Source organism: Equus asinus, chromosome 28 (assembly GCF_041296235.1).
Source record: "Equus asinus isolate D_3611 breed Donkey chromosome 28, EquAss-T2T_v2, whole genome shotgun sequence".
NCBI classification, from domain to species: Eukaryota; Metazoa; Chordata; class Mammalia; order Perissodactyla; family Equidae; genus Equus; species Equus asinus.
Window position 1 is genome coordinate 22708429 of NC_091817.1, and position 22172 is coordinate 22730600.

Sequence of the window (22172 nt, forward strand, 5' to 3'; positions counted from 1 at the left end):
AACTGCTGTGCTGATGCTAACTGTCAATTTACACGTTGCAAGTGCTGGGGCAGCACAGGTGAAAAGGAGATGACCATTTCTGAGGAGGTAACGTGAGTTATCCAGCCTAGTGGTCTAGGGGTTAAGATTCAGTTCTCTCACCGTTGCATCCCAGGTTTGTTTGCTCGTCAGGGAAATACACCACTAGTCTGTTAGTTGCCATAATGTGGTGGCTGTGTGTTGCTGTGATGCTGAAGCTCTGCCACCAGTACTTCAAATACCAGTAGGGTCACCCATGTCAGACAGGTTTCAGCAGAGTTTCCAGACCAAGGCAGACCAGAAAGTGGGACCTAGCCAAACACTTATTAAAAAATAGGCCATGAAAACCTCATAAATAGCAGCAGAACATTGTCTGATACAGCGCCAGAAGATGAGAGGATGATGCAAAAAGATCGGGCAGCTTCTGTCTCTTCCTTACATGGTCACCAGGAGACAGAATTGGCTCAAAAGCACTAGCAACAAACATTTGAGTAGGATCTTACAGGATGAATAAAAGTTTGAAAGAATAGATATTTCAGGCAGATGGAACATCTTATGCAAAAGCTCCGAAGCAAGCGGACCAGTGTGGCTGGGGAATGAGAAGGGAGGTGTAGCTCAGTTATGAAGGGACTTGGGTGCCTCACTAGGGAATTTAGTAAAGATCCCCTTGAGAGCTGACATGACAAGAGTGGGGTCCTAGTACCCTCGCTTTGGGGGCCAATGCACAGTGAGGAAGTCCAATATCTTACCTGAGGAATCCCCAGATGCCGAGGCGGTACTGAATGGTCACCACCACCACGTTTTCATGGGCAGAGAGGGCCAGCCCATCATAGGTTGATGCTCCACCTACCATCAGAGCACCTCCGTGGATCCACACCATCACCTGGATAAGGAGGAAGTAACAACACCGCTTATAAGCAGCAGATCTGAGAAGGACCCCAAGATGAAGTCTGGTTTGGTCGCCTATCTCTTAGCCATGACTCAAGGAGGCCATTACCCAAAGTCCACCAGTGTCCCACAAAGTTGGAGCAATCTGTCACTCTCCTTCCCCACTCTCCTATCTGGGTTCCAGGCTACCACCCCACTCAATGCATGCTGGCTGCCCCTGCCTGTTTTCCCAGCCTCAGTGCCATCTTCTACAAGGGCTCTTCATGCTCAGAACACCGTCATGGGAACAGTCAAGGCTATAGGTGTCATCTTCTCCCCAACACTCCTATCACCCTCGTCCGTGGACCCCTCCCTCAGCTCAGAATATTCTGCATGCCACAGCCCTTGTATTTCAGCTTCATCTTAGTTATCTCTTATGCAGTGAATTAAACTTCTCTCATGCGTGAATGATTATCTCAAGAAGCGCACATGCCCCGAGTGGTATGTCTTCCTGATATGCCTTTGCTCTGCCTCCTCCCGATTTCTCTACATCCCCAAATCCCACCAATCCTCCAAAGCACAACCTAAAAACCACGTCCTCCAAGAAGTCCTCAGTCATTTGACTAACATGATCTGGGACCTACTATGTGCTGGGGACTGTGATAAGAATTAAGGATCAGAGTGGACACAACAATTTACAAGACATGGCTCTTGCATTTAAAGAGCTCACATAGCAAGGAAGTGAGAGTAGCTAAAATAATAATATTGTAAGAATTTTGTTATTTAAAGAAAAGAACTCATAGTACGAACTATGTGCCAAGTACTATACTCAGCATTTAAAATTAAACCACCCATGAAGTAGGGACTGCTATTGCCCCATTTAACAGACAGGGAAACTGAGGCACTTAACCTGCCCGAGGTCGCACAGCTAATAAGTGGTGGAAGCAGGACTTGAACCCAGGCGGTCTGGCTCCAGATCCACATGATGGGCCACCCAGCACACTGCAGCCAATGTCCAGGGTGCAGTAGGTCAGCTGTTAGGGAAGGAGGAAGATCTTGCCTTCGGCCAGCTCTAAGTGACGTGTCAGGAGCACTGTCCTGGATACCTCGGCAGGCCCTGAGATATAGCCTGACGGTCATCACTGAATATTTATACGTGATTACTCCAGTTCTGAGGGAAAAGAGCCAGGTGTCTCAGCAAGTAAAAGGCAGAACCAGGATTTAAACCTGGGCCCTAAAGTTCCAGGAACTGTGTCCATAGCTAGAGGTCTCCTGCCTGCAGGTTCCAGAGCCCCTGTTCCTTCCACACCTCTGAGCCCCGCCTGCCTCCAGGCGGAGCGGCTGAGTCTGAGTCATCTCTGAGTGAAGGCTGAGCCAAGGTTGGGGCAGCAGAGATTTACTGAAGTTAGTGTCCGTCTGTGCAGCCCAGATGGTAAGACCCTCGAAGGCAGGGGCTGCTTGGTAATGGTTTTATGTTCCTCCTTTCTCCTAACCCCCAAGTCTAGCTCTGTGTATTGGGCAGCACTGAGTACAAAACAGAAGAATGAATGAATGAGTGAGCGAAGTTTTGTCCCACCTCTTTGAGCCAAGCATGAGCAGTGCCACTTCTAGTCACAAGTTCACAGATGCCTCTCCTCTCCTGGGCATCATGCCAGGTGTGTTCTGGGAGAACCCAGGAAGCTCATACCCCTCCCTTCTCCAACCCACGGACCCCCTTCTTTTCCAGAAGACCCTTCCCCAACCTCCACACTGAATCTGGAAGCCGGCCCCATCTCTGGGCTTCTGTTTATTCAGGAAATGCTGACTCACTGGGTCTTCAGCCAATGCCAAGGTGAATTAGGGAGGGAAATTAGCTAAAAGTCCCAGAGAGTTGGCCAAAGTCCAAAGAAGGTGCTTCTTGGATTCATCACGTTGTGTTCTCCACACTTTTATCAGGAGACACTGTGAGGCAGGGTTCTTTGTGTGCTGAGGAAAGTCCACACACAGGCTCGGTTTCCTAGTCTGAGTCAAAGAGCAAGCGTGTGAAAATCAGAAGACTCATGCTCTTGTTGCGCCAACCCTACTGTGTGACCTCGCTTTCCTCTCTTTGGGCCTCAATTTCTCTATCTGTAAAGGACGGGTTGGGCTGTTGGCTTATCTCTACGATTCCTTCAGTTCTGTCCTTATTGGAAATTATATATGAGCTGCTCTGGGTATCAGATTCCTAACCTAGCAACCAAGAGTAATCATTCTTCTTTCTCTATAATGCAAGAGAACCTGGAAAAATGGAAAGATACATTACAGATGTATAGCAAACTCCCCAAAAGATCCTATGTCTGTCACTCGGGATAACTGAGGTTGAAGGGGAGCAGAATATGCCACCCCAAAACATGCCATTTTAGTATATTGATTATTTGGAATTAAATTTAGTTAAAAAAATTTCCTAGGAAACAGCCAGTGCCAGGACACTCTAACCCTCTTTTGTCTCCTGAAAGCAGGAAATAAGTCTCCCATGTGAAGCGTACCCTCCCTGCACCTGAGGGTGAAAGGCGTCCTTATCACCAGAGATGGGGAAGTCAAGGCCAAGAAGGCTGTATGAACAACCTTTGTCACTTCCTCTTTAACTTTTCACTCCAACTCAAACCCCTTTGCTTTGTCAAATCTTCACAAATAACTTTTTCTTTGTCTAAAATGTATAAATGCTCCTCGCTTCAGTCATTTCTTTGATGCTCAAATTTTGATAACCTCATGTACTTATGAAAATAAAATTGTTTTTCTCCTGTTAATCTGTCTTGTGTCACTTTAATTAATAGGTCATCCAAAGAACCTAGAGGGCAAGAAGGGAAAAATTTTCATCCCCTGCGGTTTCCTGTGGTCACGAGGTCTGGCTGTGGTGGGTAAAGAAAGCCCTGGGGCCCTGAAACAAACATGGCTGGTGCTGGCCCCTCTCCAAACTGTCGTCGTCCTCTTCCAGTCTCCACCAGAAGATCCTGGGGGGCTGGAACTCACCAACCTTGACCAGTGGTTGCCACTACTTACCGGCAGCCTGCTTTTTTTTGTCAATTCAGCGGGAGTGTAAATATTTAGGTAAAGACAGTCTTCAGAAAACTGGACAGGAATGTTCTCCTTTCTTATGGTAAAGAGGTCTGAGGCTATCTGCCCTGCCACTGGGTCCTGGGAGCACCTGGGAGGGGAAGGGAGAAAGAAGAAGTCCTGAGGTTCTGTCAGAGCTGAGCAACGAGATGTCTCCTAAGGTCAGGCCGGGCCTTGGACTGGGAGGGTTAGACCTGTAACAGAGTTGCTCTTCCCACACTTGAGACACTGGAATGAGCAGGAAGGTATCTGAGGATCTGAGTGGGGGCCCTGGGACTCACTAAGATCTTCCAGGACTGTGTATAGTGAGGAAGCCTGGCACCTGTCCCCTTCCCAGAGCCTTCGGGCTGCCCTGGGTCAAGGAGAGGAGGCCACATCTACGCCTGGGAGAGGACCATTTCCTGTACTCCCTGGACACAGCCTGGCTCTCCGCTGGGCTCTGTGTGGTGGGCTGCAGGGTGACCATGTTCCTCCACCAGGTAAACCAGGCATTCTAGTCCCAGGAGACTTCCATAAACCATGAAAAGTCACTCAAATGGCAGAAATTCAGGGCAGACAAGATGTCAGGAGAAACATTTGTGGGAGAACGTTAAAAGAACTGTGTTCTAGTCCTGTGTTAGCCATTAATGAGCTTGGTGACCTTGGTTGAATACCTTCCCTGCTCTAATCCTCAATCTTCAGATCTAGGAGAAGGGAGAGATTTCTTTAAGGGCCTTGCAGCCCTGACATATTAAGATTCTACTGTCATCCAGCCCAGACAAGCACTAATGGTTGCCCTAATAACAGATCATGAAGGTCCAGCGTAGAGTATAATTGGTAACATTTCCTTAGTTCTCCCAGCGTGTCAGGTGCTATACTCCTTGTGTATTAACTCATCTAATCCTCAAATCAGCCCCGTGACATAGGTTCTATTATTACCCAGATTTTATATACAGGAGAACCGAGGCACAGAATGGTTAGAAATCCTTCGATCCTTCGTTCACACAGACAGAAAGATCCATACTATGGAGTGCTTAGATTTCCAAGTACATTAAAAGCAACATTTCTGAGTCTCAATGTAAGGCAGATGTCACTGCCCCCAGTGTGCAGATGAGGTGGCTGAGGCACTAAGGTGCCTGGATGACGCAGCTGTCAGGAGGCAGAGTCAGGCCTGAAAAGATGACTTCCTGATCTCCACCCTGGAGGAAGTTGTCTGAGATCACTAAGAGCAAGGGGAATAATATTCATAAAATAAAAAAATCAAATGTCAAAAAAGCAGAAAACACTTCAACATCACTGGTATTCAAATGAATGCAAAATAAATAGCCAAAGTATATATATAATAATTATGATAATAATTATTATTATTTTGCGTATCCATTAGCCAAAAACACGTTCTTTAAAACAACCTCAAGCATTGTCAAATGTTCGGGGTGAATGGAGCTTTTCATACATTAATGGAAGGTGTATAGTTGGGACACTTCTGGAAGGAAATTTTACAAAAAGGGCATATTCTTTGACTCAGAAAAGTCATTTCTTGGAACTTCTCCAAAAATATTCATGAGTGTGAATAAATGTTTAATTATATTATTCATGCTATATATATTATCAAAAACATTAAGAACAACTGTGACCCAAATAAGAGATCAGGTAAAGAAATGATGATTCAATCCCTGAGGTAACTCAGCTATTAAATGTCAGACTGTGATATTTAATGACATAGAACGACGTTCATGACATACTTAAAAGTGAGCAAAGAAGGCATCCAAACTATCCGTATAGAGTGATGGGATACTGTGATTTATAATAAGAAATATCTATTTATTTGTCATCCAGTTTCTGGCACAGGGCTCCTAAAACCCTTAGAATTTCCTAAGAGATGAGAGCCATAAAGGTGTGTTTGTTATATTAATCAGGTGAATTTTGGACCTCGGCTAAGGATGTGGGCTGGTTGCCAGGAAACCGATCAGTGATTACAGGGCTGGAACTCTCAGTCCCACCCCCCGGACCTCTCGGGAAGGGAGAGAGGCTGGGTGTTGAATTAATGTTCAATGGCCAAAGATTTAACCAATCATGCCTATGTAAGGAAGCATCCATAAAAAAACAAATGGACAAGGGCTCAGAGAGCATCCAGGTTGGTGAACCAGAACGCCTCCCCGTGCCGCCGTGCCAGACCCAAACTTCATGAGAACAGAAGCTGCTTTCTTCACAGCCTCACCCTAGGAATCTCTTCATCTGCTGTTGATTCATATTCTTTAATGTGCTTCGTAATAAACCAGTAATGTAGCGAGTCAACCAGTTTCCTGAGTTCTGTGAGCTGCTTTAGAAAATTAATGGAACTCAAGGAGGGTGCCATGGGAATGTCTGATTTATAGCTGGTCAATCAGAAGCACAGACAACAATGTGGACTTGTGATGGGCATCTGAAGGAGAGGACAGTCCTGTGGGACTGAGTTCTTAACTCGTAGCATCTGATACTACCTCCTGGTAAATAGTGTCTGAATTGAGTTGAATTCCAGCTAGTGTGGACAAAACTCCCCATGTTGAATTGGGTGCAGAATGTTGGGTGGTTCTATTTTTAAGAGAGAAAACATGCAACACATGAAAGACTGGAAGAGCAGAACCTAAAACATGAAGCGCAGTTCTCTCCAGGGGTGGAATCATAAAGGATTTTCATTCTCTTACCTTTCCTTACCTGTACTCCCGCACTTTTCAGTAATAAGTATGCATTACACTTACAATCAAGAAATAAAAACAGTGAAAATTATTTTTAAAGGAAAGAAGAAAGGGGAGAAGAGGAAAAAGGAAAGAAAAGAAGAGAAGGCAAGAGGTGGGAACCTGGAGATTCCGAGAAATGCCTTGCTGAGAAGAATGAAGTCTAACTGGATGCATGGAGGCATTCGTGTCTCCGAGGTGCAGCTGCAAGTCCTCTTTGCCCGGCTTGTCCAGAGTGACTAGGACACACGACCCACTCTTCTGCTTGTGACTGAGCAGCTAGACACACCTGGGAGTTGAGAACTTGCCTGCTCAACACCCCAGGCCCTCCCCACCCATACACTGCCTGGCTTACTCCACTTGCCAACTATAGCAAAGTTCAAGACAGAAGAATAAACAGAACTGCTACCTCTGGTCCCTCCCATGTGAGCAAATTTTAATTTTTTTCCAAAAAGTTATCATATTCTAACACATTACATAGCTCATTTATTAATTTGCATGTTTTTTATTGGCTGTTTCCCCTGTTTAAATCTAAGCTACGTGAAGGCAGGATCTTGGTTGTGTTCACTAACAGATCTCAGGACCTAGAGCATGCCTGGCACACAGTAGATGCTCAATAACCATGTGTTGAATAGAGGGCTCTAGAATGCCGTGAGAGTTCTGGAATGTCTCTAAGGATCTACAATATCTTGAGGATTCCAGAACAAAGTATGAGCCACTCAGAGGATGGCCTTGGCTCCTTCCTGCGTCACTTTGAGGCACACACCCACTGAAAGATGCCAAAGCCCCCGGCTTACATGGGCGGGTAGGAGGTGGTGTTCTTCACGAAGGGCCATGGGTCTGCAGGCTGCGGCGGAGCAAACCTCAGGGATCCCAGGGGGGGCTTGGCAAAAGGGACCCCCAGGAAAACGGCCACGGGCTGTGCAAATCCCTCCAGGCTGACGTGCTTCCCCAGGACCTTGCCCTGCACGGTGTCCACCACAGGCGGCGAGGATGGGTGCCCTGTGGGACAGCGAGAGGAAATGAGCACATGTCAGCAGTGAAAGGTTTGACCTGAATTTCATCTGGGTCTTACCGTTCTCAGCATGTGACCTTGAATGAGTCACCTCAACTCTCTAGGCCTCAGTTTCTTCTTATGTAAAAGGGAGAGGAGGTCAACTGTCCTTCCTAACTCCCAGGGCTGTCTTAAGGAGCAAATTGGACACGGAGGTACAACGGCATCAAGTGAGAAGGAAATGCAAGGAGGAGAGCTGCTGGGAGTGAAGCAGACATTGGGTTGCGCTCTCAGGAGCCCTGGAGACAGTTACCCACGAGGATCCTGGCGCTGAGCTGCGTGCTGGATGGGAGGATGGACAAGAGGCGGCCCCTCTTCTCAGAAGCTCTGAGCCTTGTGGGGAGAATGAGCCACATACACGCTCGACCCTACTGCTGGGAAGACAGTGGTCAGTGTCCTGAGAGAGGGACCAGTAAGGTCCTACAGGAGTTAGAAGAGGGAGCGAGGCCTTCTGATTGGTGGCATCCTGGAGGCGGTGACCTTGGACCTGGAACTCACAGTAGGTGAGACTGAGCAGGGGGAGATGGCCGAGGGGGAATAAAGGTATAGAGCTGAGAAGAGAATGTGCCGAGGCGAGGCTCTGAGACAGCAAAAGGCAAGGCCTGCCCGAGGAAGAGTGATGGCCCATGTGAGGCAGAGGGAGTCTATGGGGAGCGGAAAATAATCCTGGGGTGAGAGAGGTTCATGTTTTGGAGGACCTTGAATGCCAGGCTAAGGATCTGGGCTTTATTGTGGGTAAATGAGCAGCAATGAACTGTTAGAGTACGGGAGAGTGACAGCATCAGCTTGAAGAGGCTTCTTCTGGTGGCTCTGAGCAGGGTCGTCCAGAGGGGCTGAGACTGGGGTCAGATCCCCATCTGTTCCATTCTTGTGGAGCAGACAGCTCTTCCTCACTGAGCCGAAGTTCCTCGCCTGCAGCTTCCACATCAGCCCTGCTTCTACCTGCTGTGGCCCGGCCTGAGCTCCCATGTGGCAGCGGCCTTGCAGACCCCTGAGCCTGCCCATCCCTCAGGCCTCCTCTTGTCCGTCCTCAGCTGGTTCCAGCATTCCTCGTAGGAAATGATGTCTAGCCTCTCGTCCTCCCAACTGCTCTCCTTTAGATGTAGACAAAAGGACAGCATCTCCCTCAAAGTGTGTGGCCACAGCAGAAAGAATAACCCAGACTTGCTCTTAAAGAAGAATATCCAGTGCTAACCTTCAGGAGAGATGAAGTGGACAGAAGCCAGATGCCGAGGGTGACAAAGTGGGCGATGGGGTGAGAGGCATCATCCATAGTGGTAAGAGCAGCAGTTACCACGTGTGTTACAGGTAATGTTAATATACTGAGCACTTCCTATGTGCTGGATGTGCATTCCAGGTCCACTAAATTAATCTTCCCAAAAGCCTTGCTAGGTAGTTGTTCGTATGCCCATTTTACAGATGAGGAAGCTGAGGAGATGGAGGCAGCCACTATGGACTTTCTGAAGATGGAAATGGGATGGACTTGCCAGGAGGTGACTGCTGATTGGGAATAATGTGTCCTGATTTGGCTGTTACTCTGTAGTTACACTCAGTTCCAGGCCTCTCATGGTGTCACACCAGCAGAAAGAAGGTAAAACCCAGATGCAGCCTAGGCTGTCAGGACAGTGCTGGATTCAGGAGGCACAGATAGATTCCAGCTTGTGATTTTCCAGTTGACCTTGGACAAGTCCATTTCTGTGTCTGAGTCTCAGTTTCTCCATCTATCAAATGGCACAGATGTATTCTGAGGTCCCTTGCTGCACCCTTGTATTAACCGTGTCTTTTAGTTTCTCTGATCAGATGCTTTGACATCAGGGGCCTTGCTGACCCTGGAGGGACCACCCCTCCCTAGAGGCAGGAATCAGCTGGTCCTTCCAGCTTGCCAGAGCCCACACCCCAACCGCCTTCTTCATGGGGCTCTTACATGCCAGGCAACTGTCATCCTGCTCTAATCACTCCAGGATCAGGTACCTGACAACTGTGGACAAGCCCAGGCACCAGAGTACTTTGCTTTGGGTCCAAATACTATACCTGCTTATCCTGCCCCACCTCTTGATTGCCCTCCTAACCCTGCTTACTCTGCCTCACCCGTCCTTCCCGCAGCACCCAGGAGGAAGACTCTAAGCCACAATTCCTCCCTCTTCCTCTGCCTCCTGACCTGCCCAGTGCCTCACCTTGAGGCCCACCATGGTGGTAGTGTGCCCCTCACCTTGGGAACTGTGAGTAACAAACTGCCTTTTCAATGGTAGTCGTCTCCTGCTCTGTTGGTCTTACCATACCTCAAATTTCTATTAGTATGCTATTTTAGAACAAACCCTTTATTTATGAATCCTTATTTTGCACTTTCTTCATGCCAGGAACTATGCTCTGTAGAAACAACAATGCATTTCCTCCTCACAGTTGTCCAATGAATTAGAGACTGTGTTCATTTCCATTTTAGAGAGGGGGAAACTGAGGCACAGGAGAGTGAAGAACCTTGCCTAACGACACACAGCTGGTGAGTGCTGAGCTGAGACGGGAACCTGCGCCCTCTCAGCCAGAGTGAATAATTCTATTCTGCTAAGCCACTGTCCATGATTTGGCCATATCTGGACTAATATCAAGGGGAAATCAGCTGAATTCTCGAGGTGTTCATCCTCCCCTGGAGAGGACGGTCTGGGCTGGGCGATCCAAGTCTGGAGGGCAGCTGCTGCAGAACCGGACCTGTCACGCCTTTGTCCTACGTCGTCTCCCTCACCTCGTCCCTGGACCAGCATTTCCAAGGTGCCCCCCTGTTTGTGTTTCAGAAGGACTCACCCCAAACTGTGGAAGTGGCCAAGGAGACCAGGACCAGAGCGAAGAGCCTCATCTCGGAAGGAAGGACAGCAGCTCCTGGACCTGCAGGACTCAGCGCTGCTGGGAGGGGCTGTGCAGTCAGCCCCAGAGCCCCGCCCTGCCCTGCCCCGCAGCTGCCACCCTCCCAGCCAATGGCCTAATCAGGCAGAGAAGCTCTCTCCCTCTAAGGATCTCTCTGGGCCTTTTCGGAGCCTCTACACCACACCCACCCAGAGTTTACCCTGTTATCTGAGCAGCACTGAGTAAAATCTCCGATTACAGACAGCCACAGACTGGTCAAACAACTTGTTACATAAGGGTTTCCCCTCTCCTGGATGCTAACCTCAGTGCACTGTGAGCTTCCCAAAGGCAGGTACAAGCAACAGATGCCTTTGGTTTGGGCTCCCAGAACAAGCTTGAAAACTTTTACAGCAACTCCCAGCCCCGCAGCTGCTCTGCTGGGGAACTGAGGACCAATCTCTTCTTTTCCCTGGGCTTCTATTGCATAGGGCTCTATGCTGTCAGGTTTGGAAGCATCTTAAATTGCATCCAGGCTCCCTTCTGTTGCCTAAATTGACTTTACAATATTCCTGCCAAATGACTGAGCTTCCTGTCTCACACCTCCAGGGGCAGGGAACTCACTACCTCTAGACGCAGGGATATTTGGGCAGAAGGTTCTTAGAGTAGTGAATTCCATCCCCCCACAGTGCCTGGCTATATTCATTCATTCATGCATCCATCCATTTGTCCTTCCATTTATTCATTATTCCATTTATCCATTCATTCATTCTCGAAAATTTACCAAGCCTAGCACTATGCTAGGTGTTATAAATACAAAGATGAATTCAAGATATGTTCCATCTCCTCTTGTAGTTCACCGTGTAGTAATTAAGACAGATGGGGTGTGGGGGTATGAATTGCAATGTAATGTGAAAGCACCAAAACTGAGGGATGCAAAGTGCTCTGGGTTCACCTGGGAAAGTGTCATTTACCTGCTGGGGATGCAAGCAAGATGCTCAAAGCCTGTTTCATAGAATCATTAAATGTCCAACAATGGGGAATCTGTTATAGACACTGGTACAGCTGGCTAAGGACATACAATGCATTCACTCAAACTAGTGACGCTCACAGCTATTTATTGACAAGGAAAGACAGTCATGATCTATTGTGAAAGGGAAAAAACACGTTATAAAATAATGGGGTATTTTTTGTACTTTAGGTATTTTGTTGTTATTGTTGGAGAAGATTGGCCCTGAGATAACATCTTTTGCCAATCTTCCTCTCTTTATTTTTTCTCCCCAAAGCCCCAGTACATAGTTGTATATCCTAGCTGTAAGTCCTTCTAGTTCTTCTATGTGGGATGCTGCCAGAGCACGGCTTGATGAGTGGAATGTGTGTCCACAGCCAGGATCTGAACCGGCAAGCCCCGGGCCACCGAAGCGGAGCGTGCGAGCTTAACCACTACACCACTGAGCAGGCCCCGGTTGTAAAATCGTTGTATCTGCTTTGGGAAACAGTTAGACAGTTTCTCAAAAATTAAACACTAGGGTTACCATATCTCCCAGGAATTCCACTGCAAGGTTATTACCCAGGACAATTGAAAACATGTCCATACAAAAACGTGTACACAAATAGGAGCATTAAAAACCTGTACACAAAGTGGAAACACTCAAGTATCCATCAATTGATGAATGGACAAATGAAATGTGATCTATCCAAACAATGGAATATTGTTCACCATAAAAAGAAACGAAGTACAGATACTTGTTACAACAAGAATCTTTTCACTCATTGCAAGGTTGAATTTTGAAAACATTACACTAATGAAAGAACCCAGACACAATAGGCCACATCGTATGGTTTTATGTATAAGAAACGTCCAGAATAAGCAAATCCACATGGACAGAAATTAGATGTTTCCAGGGTTTAGGGGAGGAGAGAATGAGGAATGACTGCCAGTAAGTATGAGGCTTCTATTTGGAGTGAGGGAAATGTTCACGGATTAGATAGTGGCAAGGATACAGAACTTTGTGAATATACAAAAACCACTGAATTGTACACTTTATTAAAAAGGTGAATTTTATGGTATGTAAATCATATTTCAATAAAAGAAACTTTTAAAAAAAATCATGTCATGTGTAATACCCATGTTAGTAAAAACATATATCTTCATTTGCATAGGAAAAATTCTGGAAGGATATACATCTATTTAGTATTACAATAGCCATTTGCTGGCTATAGTATTGTGAGTGTTTACGCTTATTTGTATTTTCAGCTTTTATTCAGTCAGACATTCGACTGTGTGGCAAACACTGGGTTGAGTGTTTTGTTTGTAGGATCTCAGTTCTCAAAATAACCCAATGCATTGGTGCTATTATCTCCTGTGGCTCAGTGTGGTCAAGGAACTGGCCCACAGTCACACAGCAAGTATGGGGAAGAGCTGAGGATTGAACAAAAGCTGCATAACATTGCAGCCCATACTCTCAACAACTCTGTGGCAGTGTTAAAAACTTTTTGAGAAACCGACCTTGTTTGGGCCTTAAGCACATGTTTGGTTCTGTGGGTGAGCTCAGGTGGCCTCTCTCTTCTAGGATCTCCTCCATGTCTGCCCCTTCTATGTGCCAAGTCTTCCTGCTGACCGTGTCTGGATTCTCAGGCTGCCTGGAAGGATGGTTGGAACCAGGAGTGCTGGGGTTCCTGGGAGAGGTGGTGACCAGGTGGTGGAGGGCTTGCTGATGGCTCTACCTTCATGGTCCTCTCTCCCAGTGTGTACTTGTCAGTGAGAAAATGCTGCCCAGCCGGGAACACATTCCCCATCCCCCTCACATTAACTGGACTCGTGAGATTCGTTCTTGCCAATGGAGGGGGGCAGATGTGAAGCACCGTTGTCTCCAACTGTCTGTTGGACTGGAGAACACTGCACTGGGAGACCAGAGGTCAGGGAACCCCTCTGGGTGATATTCGGGAGCCCTTTCTGGAAGTGGAGTCATGAGAGGCAGGGAGTGGCTATGGGTTGACGATCTCTCATGCACTGTTCACCCTGGATCAATATTCTGTGAATCAAGAACCCTAGGATCTTTTCTAATGTAGCCTAGACACATGCAGTGTTTCTGGAACCTCAGTTATTCTCATAATAACATCATGTTTTTTGATGATATTTAGTTATTGTATGTTATTTTGACGTCATTTTTGATGTATTTTGATTATCATAATAACGTCATGTTTTGGGGGATATCAGGGTACCATCTGCACTATTGTTAGCACTTTTCCATTTCGTAACGGTATTCTTTTTACTTTAACACAATCATTCAAAAAGGAAGTCTCACATCATTTTCATAAATGGAAGACTTGCATAACTTACCATGAATTAAAGGTAAGCATGGAAAATGAGTCATTGTATCTTTAAAAATTAAAAAGATGGTAAATAAGAAGTGAAGAAAGACATATAAGTAATAATACCTTCAATTATTTTACACAAGTGTACTCCCAAAATCACGTTACTCAATGGGAAAAGCGAACTGTTGATGGTCAGTAAGTAATAGAAGGGCAGGAACAACCTTCTCCACCATCATGACCACCAGGGAGGCGACCAGGCACTGGCCAGATCAAGGGTCATTGTTACTGTAGCCATTTCCTAGAGCTTTAGTGATCTTCTTTTTAAAATTCCAATCATTGGTGAGAAATCTCATTCTGTTCACATCTCTCTAGGCCCTTAATGCTGGGTTGTAATTAGGTGTTTGGACTCCCTGAGGTCGATCTGGTCCAAGGACACAAGGAAGGAGAGCGCTTGTGGGAAACTTTGGCCTGGGAGTGGCTGTCAGAGGGGAACACTGCCCCGTGGGCTTAAGCATGGCGCAAACAACCGGCGGTCAGGTCATCCACATCGGTGATCATGTGGGGCTGTCTAGCTTAGCTCCTGCTGAGTAAGAAAGTATTGTGAGAATTGGGTAAACTATGGGAGCAAACAGTTCCAGAATTTCAGGGGCTTATTTCCCTCTTATGTAATAAACTGGGGTGCTGTTCACGTGAACAAGGTGGTTGTCCTCCATATGCTCATTCAGGAATCTAACCAGGGGGTCAGAAAACTTATTCTGTAAAAAGCCAGATAACAAATATTTTAGGGTTTGTGGGTTATATTCTCTCTGTGGCAACTTCTTAACTCTGCTGTTGTGGCAAGAGAAGCATAGACAATACCAGGCAAATGGGCACGACTACGTTACAATAAACTTTATTTCAAACACAGATGGTGGGCCAGATTTGGCCCATAGGACAGTTTGCAGACCGCTGATCAGATCCTGGTGGTTTAGCCATCTTGAACTCATGGTTTCTGTCGTTGTTATGGGTGTTGATTCCAGTCAGCTGAAGAGGGGAGGACCATGAAGAAGTGAACATGGGGCAGGGGAGGTGCATTAGGGGTCAGATGTGGACATGGCCCTCCTCACTTCTACTCACATTGCACTGGAAAGGACTTACCCACATGGCCAATCTAATTGCAAGGAAGACTGGGAAATGTGGTCTGGTTGTGCATCACAGAAGGTAGGACAGACTTTAATGCACAACTAGCAATTCTTGCCCCAAGTGATATAGATTAAAACACAGATTTGAAATTAGGGATTTTTTCCCAATAACCAGCAAAACAAATATTTAACCATTACGTAAATAATTTAAAGTTTGTTTGCAGGCATCTGAAACGATCTCACATAATTCTTGGAATGTGTGCTCATTTTGGTAAACACCGAGTTTTTCTATTTATTTCATTTAAATTTCTAGAGTCTGGTTGTAAATCTAGTCCCTGCTTCCTAGGGCTAGCTATGAACATTTCCTTCAGCTTTTTAGGAATAAAAAACGTAAATGGGTGAATCAGAAAGATACATTAAAACTTCAGCCCATAAAAGTTAAGATCGAATCATATTCTGGAAAGGGATCAGCAACTCAAATTGCTATTACAGATTTTATTATAGATATCTGGGTGAATACAGTGACCTCAACTAGACAAAGTTTTCATACCCTGAAAGCTCATATATATTAATGCACCAAACTCTCCATGACCTCTCCTGATTATACTGGGCATCAACAGTTGAGCAGGTTTTGGAGAAGCAGAGAAGAGAGGACATTAGCAGTGGTGTAAAGTGGGTTTGAGGGCTTCTTGGGGAAGTCTTTTGGGCTGGATGGGTGAATAGAGGATGAAGAGCTTGAATGCCAAGCTAAGGAAAGCTGGCTTTCACCCTGGACAACGGGGAGCCATTGAAAGGCTTTAATCCAGGGAATGACAAGATCAAAAGGACATTTCTGAAAGGAGAATCTAGCAGAGCAGGCAAGTCATTGGAGAAGTCAAGAGAGTCACTCTGAAAAGGAGCCTCCCAGGCAATCACTGGGAGGGTGGAAGGTAAGCTCTCCTTTCCAAAGATGGCTAACCTCTCTGCGTGTGAAACCTTCACCTTTTGGACTCAGACAGGCCTCAGCAAGAATAAAGACATAAGCATCTCCAAAATGTTGGACTGCACAAAGTCTTGCCACATCCCATGATCTATTGATGCTGGCCTTTAGTTCTCACTTTAGAAGGTCACCAAAGCCGTGGAGAAGTTGTAACCCTCTGAGATCCCCCAAATCATTTTCTGTTCTGTCCTACTTGTCCTTCTATGCAAGCAGGCGGGGAGCACGCTGGCGGTGGACACAAGAGTGTGTGTGGGAGGTTGAGTCTGTCCATGGACCCCCGTCCCATCACCCAGGCTCCTAGGGCCTTTTAAGCTACACACATACAAAATGTCATTTCAACATCCCAGGTTGAACATCAAGACGTGCAAAGTAAATCCAGATACTCAAATTGCTCCTATTAAATTGGCAAGGATTTGTACCACTAGTGTTTTAGTGGTCATGCCAAGTGTTGGAAAGAGTATGGAAAAACAGGACCTTTCACAACTGATGTGTGAGATAAACTAGTGCAGGGAAGGAAGACATTTCCTCTACCCAATGTGGTTTCATCTGGCCAGAGGATGAATTAAATTCACATGAGACAGAATAGCAGGAGAAAATTAAACAAAGCTTTATAACATGTATACATGGGAGAGGTCAGGCAAGCTGAGCAACTCACTAAAATGGCTGAAGTCCCCACTTAAATATCTTATCCAGCTAAAGAGAAAGGAGGATCTTGGGGGTGGGGGGAGTCGGTTACAGGAGGTCACCAGACAAGCACAATAAACAAATGCAGATTTAAGTCCTTGCCCTCCCCATTGATTAAGAGTTTCTAGAGATAAGGTCATCCCCCCTTCTTCCTGGTAGAGAGGGAGATATATTTACAGATGGAGACTTCCTTTACAGTGTAAATGTCTCTTACAAGGGGTAAGTAAATTCTACTTTTCAGTTGCTTTACTGTCTGCAACGTAACCAGCCTCAAATAATCATCATGCGAAAGAGACATATCTTGGGGTGGCCAATTCCAGCCCCCACACTAGCATGCTTTCTTGGGGAGCACTTTAGCAAAGTCTATCCAAATACAGTCATCCCACGGTATCCACAGGAGATTGGTCCCAGGACCCCACATGGATGCCAAAATGTGTGAATGCTCAAGTCAGAAGTGTGGTGACAAGAGACTCCTGAAAGAGCTGGCAACTAACTGGCTTCTCATGTCCTGCATATCATGTACTGTCAGCCTCAGGCCTGGGAGAGACGGAGCTGGGACAGACAAGCAGGGTATGAAAGTAAGGGCTTGGGCTTAAAGATTTAAGGAAGACTTTAAGAGGAAAATCTCTGTCCCCAGAGAAGGCCCTAGCGAGATCCAGGGTTGGACATAACCAGGAGCCATAGATCCATTGTTTCTGCAGCAGAGAATGGCTATTATATAGGGAGCAGCCCCCAGACCCATTGCAGCTTCACACTCCAGTCCAGAGTCCCAACCTGGATGTCTGCCTACATCTCACAGGCCCGATCCGTGTAACATGGCAACTTCCAGCTGTAAGGCAGTCGTGGGGTGGGGTAAGAACTTGTAACTGAGTACATTGCTTCTCTGGACAGAATCAGGGTTCTCTTAGGAGGAGGAGAAGAAGGATATGGGGAAGACGCTGGTCATTGCCTCCTTTCCTGTGGCTTCCGCACCCTGGATTCCAGCATCTGCTGAGAAAGGTGAGGAGTGCTTTGTGGAAAGCACCGTGGTCTGAGAAGCCGTAGAGAAGGGCTTCTCTGTCCCATGGACTATCATTATTCTCCTGGTCTCAAGTTATGGGCACTCAGGACTCAGTTCTTACAGAGTGAGAACAGGCAGATTTGGGTTGGCATTTACAGAGGAACCTCTAAGTTGGCTGAGCTGGTGGGTATGTCAACTGAGGGGAGCATTTTCTCCCTTCCAGGTTCCCTCTCCCCTTCTCTGGAGTGACAGGGCACCTTAGGAACAGAGGAAGCTGATTAAAATAGAATATGGCACTGTGGCTGCCAGGTGGCAGCAACACAGCTCCTGCTGCCAAGTAGAGGCTGAGTGAAGTCAGGAGGACTAGGGGTCTTTGTCTCTGGACCAGTCTCAGCCTGTTTGAACCCTCAATGCTTCCCTGAACCAGGAGGTGAGAAGCAGTTCTTGACAAGATCCGTTTGATTTCATACTGATATATCTTGGATGGATTCACTCATTTATTCATCCATTTATTGATCAGAGTCATACCCAGTCCTACTATGTACGAGAAGGAACTAGAGAACACAAAGGTCAAATGACCCTGTCCTCAAGAAACTCTCAGTCTGATGGAGGAGACAGCTGGTGTGCTGATCAGGAAACACATATTGAGCACCTCCTGCATGCTTGTTTGAAGTCCTCTAGCGGCTCCCTGTTGCCTTCATGTAAATCCAAGTTCCTCAGCCTCTCCCTCCTCATCTCACCCCGCCTCCCTGCCCCAATCGCCCTAGACTAATGCAGGTGTGTCCCCCAGCACGCTGTGGGCCCTGGGCCTCATCCCAGGGCCTTTCTCCATCTCTCTGAAACTGGCTAAGTCCTATGTGTCCCTCAAGATTTCACCCCTAGAAGAGCTTTCCCTGACCTATGCCTGTCAGTGCACTTACCACAGTTTGTTGACGTGATCTTTCAGGGGCCGGCAACTTTTCGGACAGGAGGCACAACCACTTACTTTTCTGTATGTCTCCAGAGTCTAGACGAGTGTCTGGCACATGGTCGGCCCTCAGGGATGGTTGGGTTACAGAGACAAGTGAGACAAGGCCACCTCACAGCCAGACAGAGAAATCATGCACAGAACCCCACCTGGGGACATCAGAGAGGGCTCCCCATAACAGGTGTCACTTGAGCTCCCTCTTGAGGGTAATTCTAGGTCATGAGACAGCACAGAGGTGTGAAGCAGTATAGACAGTTCAAGGGTTCACAGAAATTTGCAGGGTCTGCATGGACCAGCTGCAGAGGAAAGTAAACCAGAAGACGAGGACCCTCCTGTGCCGGGATGAGGAGATGGAATTTTTTCCAGGGGCCCTGGGGAGCCAGTTGGAAGTTTTAGATTGGTGCAGTGATGTGATCATACTTGGGTGTTATATAGCATACCAGTGAGTAGCTGCTGGGTAGCAAACCATCCCATATCTTTGAATAACAACCATGTATGTAGCTCAGTCGGTGGACAACCTGTCTCCCACAGTTCTGCTGATCTGGACCAGGCTCATCCGATCTTGATCAGACTTACCCATGTGTCTGGAGCTGTGGGTCATTCAGCTGGAGGCTGGCTGGTCTTAGATAGCCTCTCCGAGAATGACTCCCTTCCTTGCGGCATCTCATTCTCCAGCAGGCTAGCCAGGGTTTGTTCACATGGCAGTCACGTGGGCTCAAGAGAGCACGCGGACACATGCAAGGCCTCTTGAATCCTTAGCTGAGAACTGGTTCTTTAGCTGAGAACTGGTACACCATCACTTTCACCACATTTTTCTGTCAAAGCAAGTCAAGAGGCCAGCCCAGACCCTGAATGAGTGGACCTACAGAATCATATGGAAAAGGGTGCGTGTCCAGAGAGGTGATAACAGTTGTGGCCGTTCAGATGCATCACTCTGGCCCCGTAGGGTGGAGAACAAAGGCAGGAGACTTGATAGGAGTCTTAGACCCGCCCAGGTAAGAGGCAGAGGACAGATGCTCTGCAGAGAAATGCTATGTGAGTGGAGCTTCCTGAGCACTTCCCAGGTGCGGGAACTGGATTAGTTCTGTCTTAGAGGCTGGGAGACCACCTGGGCCTGAAGGTGTTTAATCTCAGTTCGAAGGAGGAATAAGAGCTGGGAAGCTCCCACCCAGCAGCCCCTGCATGGCTAGGACTCCAGAGGCTGCAAGAGCCAAGAGATTACTCTGAATGCCGTCCCTGGATGTGTCAGCTCAGGCATGGTCACACTATTTGGGGACACGGTGGGGAGTCTCGGCCTGGGGTGCAGTCCTGGCTCCATCCTTGAAGCAGGTGTGGCTGCATGGACACTGCCCACAAGAGGGCAGCAGAGAATCATCAAATCGGTGCCTTTGGCCAGAATCAAGGGATGAAGATACAGATGAGGAGGGGCCCAGAGGTGGATAGTAAACTGTGTCCTGCGCAGGAAGGAAGGGTTGCTTTGCACTTAAGGACTCAGGCTCTGGAGCCAGACTGCGAGGTTCATATCCCAGCTCTGTCACCAGGGCTGGCTTCACGGGCATGAGACCTGTGCAGTCACACAGACCTGGCTCTCTGAAGGCCTCCAGGCTACATAGTCACTTAAATGCTGCTCTGTCACCATCATGAAATTCTTAATAACTTTTAAAATGAGGATTATTTTACTTTGCACAACAAAATCATGTAAATTATACAGTTCTATTTTGCACTGTTAATTATGTAGCTGGTCCAGTCTATCACTTACTAGTTGAGTTTTCTTGGCCCTGTGTTAACCTCATAGGGTTGCTGTGAAGATTATTTCAATTAATATGAAAAGTACTTTATTATGAAGACACATAATAAACATTCAATAATTTTATTTTCTTTTATTAGTATAGAGTTCAAAGACATAATCAGCAGGTCACCGAAGGCTGATGTCCACCTCCACCTCATAAAGATCCGTGAGTCCATCCACCTAGTCCCCCTGTTGAACACCTTCCAGGGCACCATGAAAATGAATCTGACTTTGGTCCTGACCCCAAGGAGGCCACAGTTTAAAGGAACCTCTCTGGTCACCAGCTTCCTTGCCTTCATATTTATTCCTGGTGCCAGTGCACAGAGGAACACAAATGAGCTCATGGAGCAGGGACTGATGGACAGGATATGTTGGCTGACCCTGGGCTCACTGTCCACTCCTCACCCAGGCGCTCACCTCCTGGACTGATGAGGGAAGCTCCAGGCAGGGGCTGCGGTTATAAGGGACCAGCTTCAGAAGTCTGCCACTCCCCAGTGCCCTTATCAGGGTGAGATGTGGGCTGCTCTGCTGTACCCCATGGTATGGTAACAGCTGCACAGTCCAGGGCAGGCACCCAGGCCAAGAAGGACAGTGGGCCGAGAGCCACAGCTTGTTGGGGATGGTCTCTACTGAAGGGTGAGTGAGATGAGCAATCATACCTTCCCTCTCTGGAAAGGTTGGACAGAAACTGTGCAGAGAAGCCCGGAGATCAGGGGAGGGGACAGAGTGCAACATGAGGTCACAGTGAGCAGAAACCTCCAGCATCAGACACAGAGACGTCAGCAGGAGCTGCAGAAGCAGAGGCTCAGAGGGGCTGAGTTGCCATGAAGGGCGACATCTAGCTTAGGGGGTGGTGGGTGCCACTGCAGGGCATTGACCCTGTTGTCATGGCTTCCTCGGGTTCATCTCCCAGACGACATTCCTGTCCCCACAAGGCCTGGTCAGTGTGCTGCTTTCCTTCTTCTTCCTGCATTCTGACCACAAGCCCCGGTCACTGAAGAAATCCTGGGTGGGCCTACATGTTTGCAATCCCCAGGCACCTGGCAAACAAATCCTTTGTCCTCCTGCTCCTGTATTCAGCCCTGCATGCCTGCCTGCATTCAGTGCATGCTCTGTGCAGGGCCCTGGAGTCGCAGAAACCGATAGAAAGCAACCTGCTTCAGGAACAGACTGAGCAGGTCAGGAGTTCTCAACTCTGAATGTACACCATCTTCATGTGGGGGGCTTTTAAAAACTCCTGACACCCAGGCATCTCCCCAGATGAAAGGCGTCAGGATCAGGATGGGGCCCGGGCAATGGCATGCTTCAGAAGCTGCTTAGTTGATTCCAATGGCAGCCAGGATGGAGAATGTTTCATCTAGTGGATTTCTTTCAGCCTTTGCAGGGTTTGCCTCTTTAATTCTTCCTGCGTTTTCTTATCTCCATCTTTCTTTTTATTCTATTTTTAAAATTTTTGTTTCTCTTGAGAAATATTAGCCTTGAGCTAATATCTGCCACCAATCTTCCTCTTTCTGCTGAGGAAGACTGGCCCCGAGCTCACATCTATGCCCATATTCCTCTACTTTATATGTGGGATGCCTGCCACAGCATGGCTTGAAAAGTGGTGCATAGGTCTGCACCCAGGATCTGAACTTGCAAACCCTGGGTCACTGAAGCTGAACCTGTGAACTTAATCACTGCGCCACCAGGCCAGCCCCCTCCGTCTTTGTTTTTCAAGTTTTTTTCTCCTTGGTCTAGATGAGGCACCATCTCAAGCCACCATTTTCCCCAAAGATTAG

General features: G+C 47.3%; 1 protein-coding gene and 1 long non-coding RNA gene across 5 annotated transcripts in view; one reads left to right on the forward strand and one right to left on the reverse strand.

The window, feature by feature from the left end:
- The window catches only part of LOC123275582 (liver carboxylesterase-like), a 33290-nt gene extending 20814 nt beyond the window's left edge, over positions 1-12476 (reverse strand). The window contains exons 1-4 of one of the 3 annotated variants that reach the window (XM_070500335.1): positions 10501-12476; positions 7448-7652; positions 3904-4048; positions 768-901 (exon numbers count right to left, since the gene is read on the reverse strand). In XM_070500335.1, coding sequence (XP_070356436.1) covers positions 768-901; positions 3904-4048; positions 7448-7652; positions 10501-10552 — 536 coding nt within the window. In that variant the 5' untranslated portion in view covers positions 10553-12476. Of the gene's footprint in view, positions 1-767; positions 902-3903; positions 4049-6773; positions 6913-7447; positions 7653-10500 lie in introns of those variants that run through there. The other 2 variants (XM_014827610.3, XM_044761516.2) reach the window with 2 other exon arrangements.
- On the forward strand, positions 7703-10628 carry LOC123281731 (uncharacterized). Of its 2 annotated transcripts, none has more exons than XR_006521413.2 (5): positions 7703-8207; positions 8805-9671; positions 9808-9923; positions 10145-10201; positions 10491-10628. It is a non-coding gene; the product is annotated as an uncharacterized lncRNA (long non-coding RNA). The 2 variants fall into 2 exon arrangements; XR_006521414.2 differs by having other exon boundaries at positions 7704-8203.
- Positions 12477-22172: the final 9696 nt, after the last annotated feature.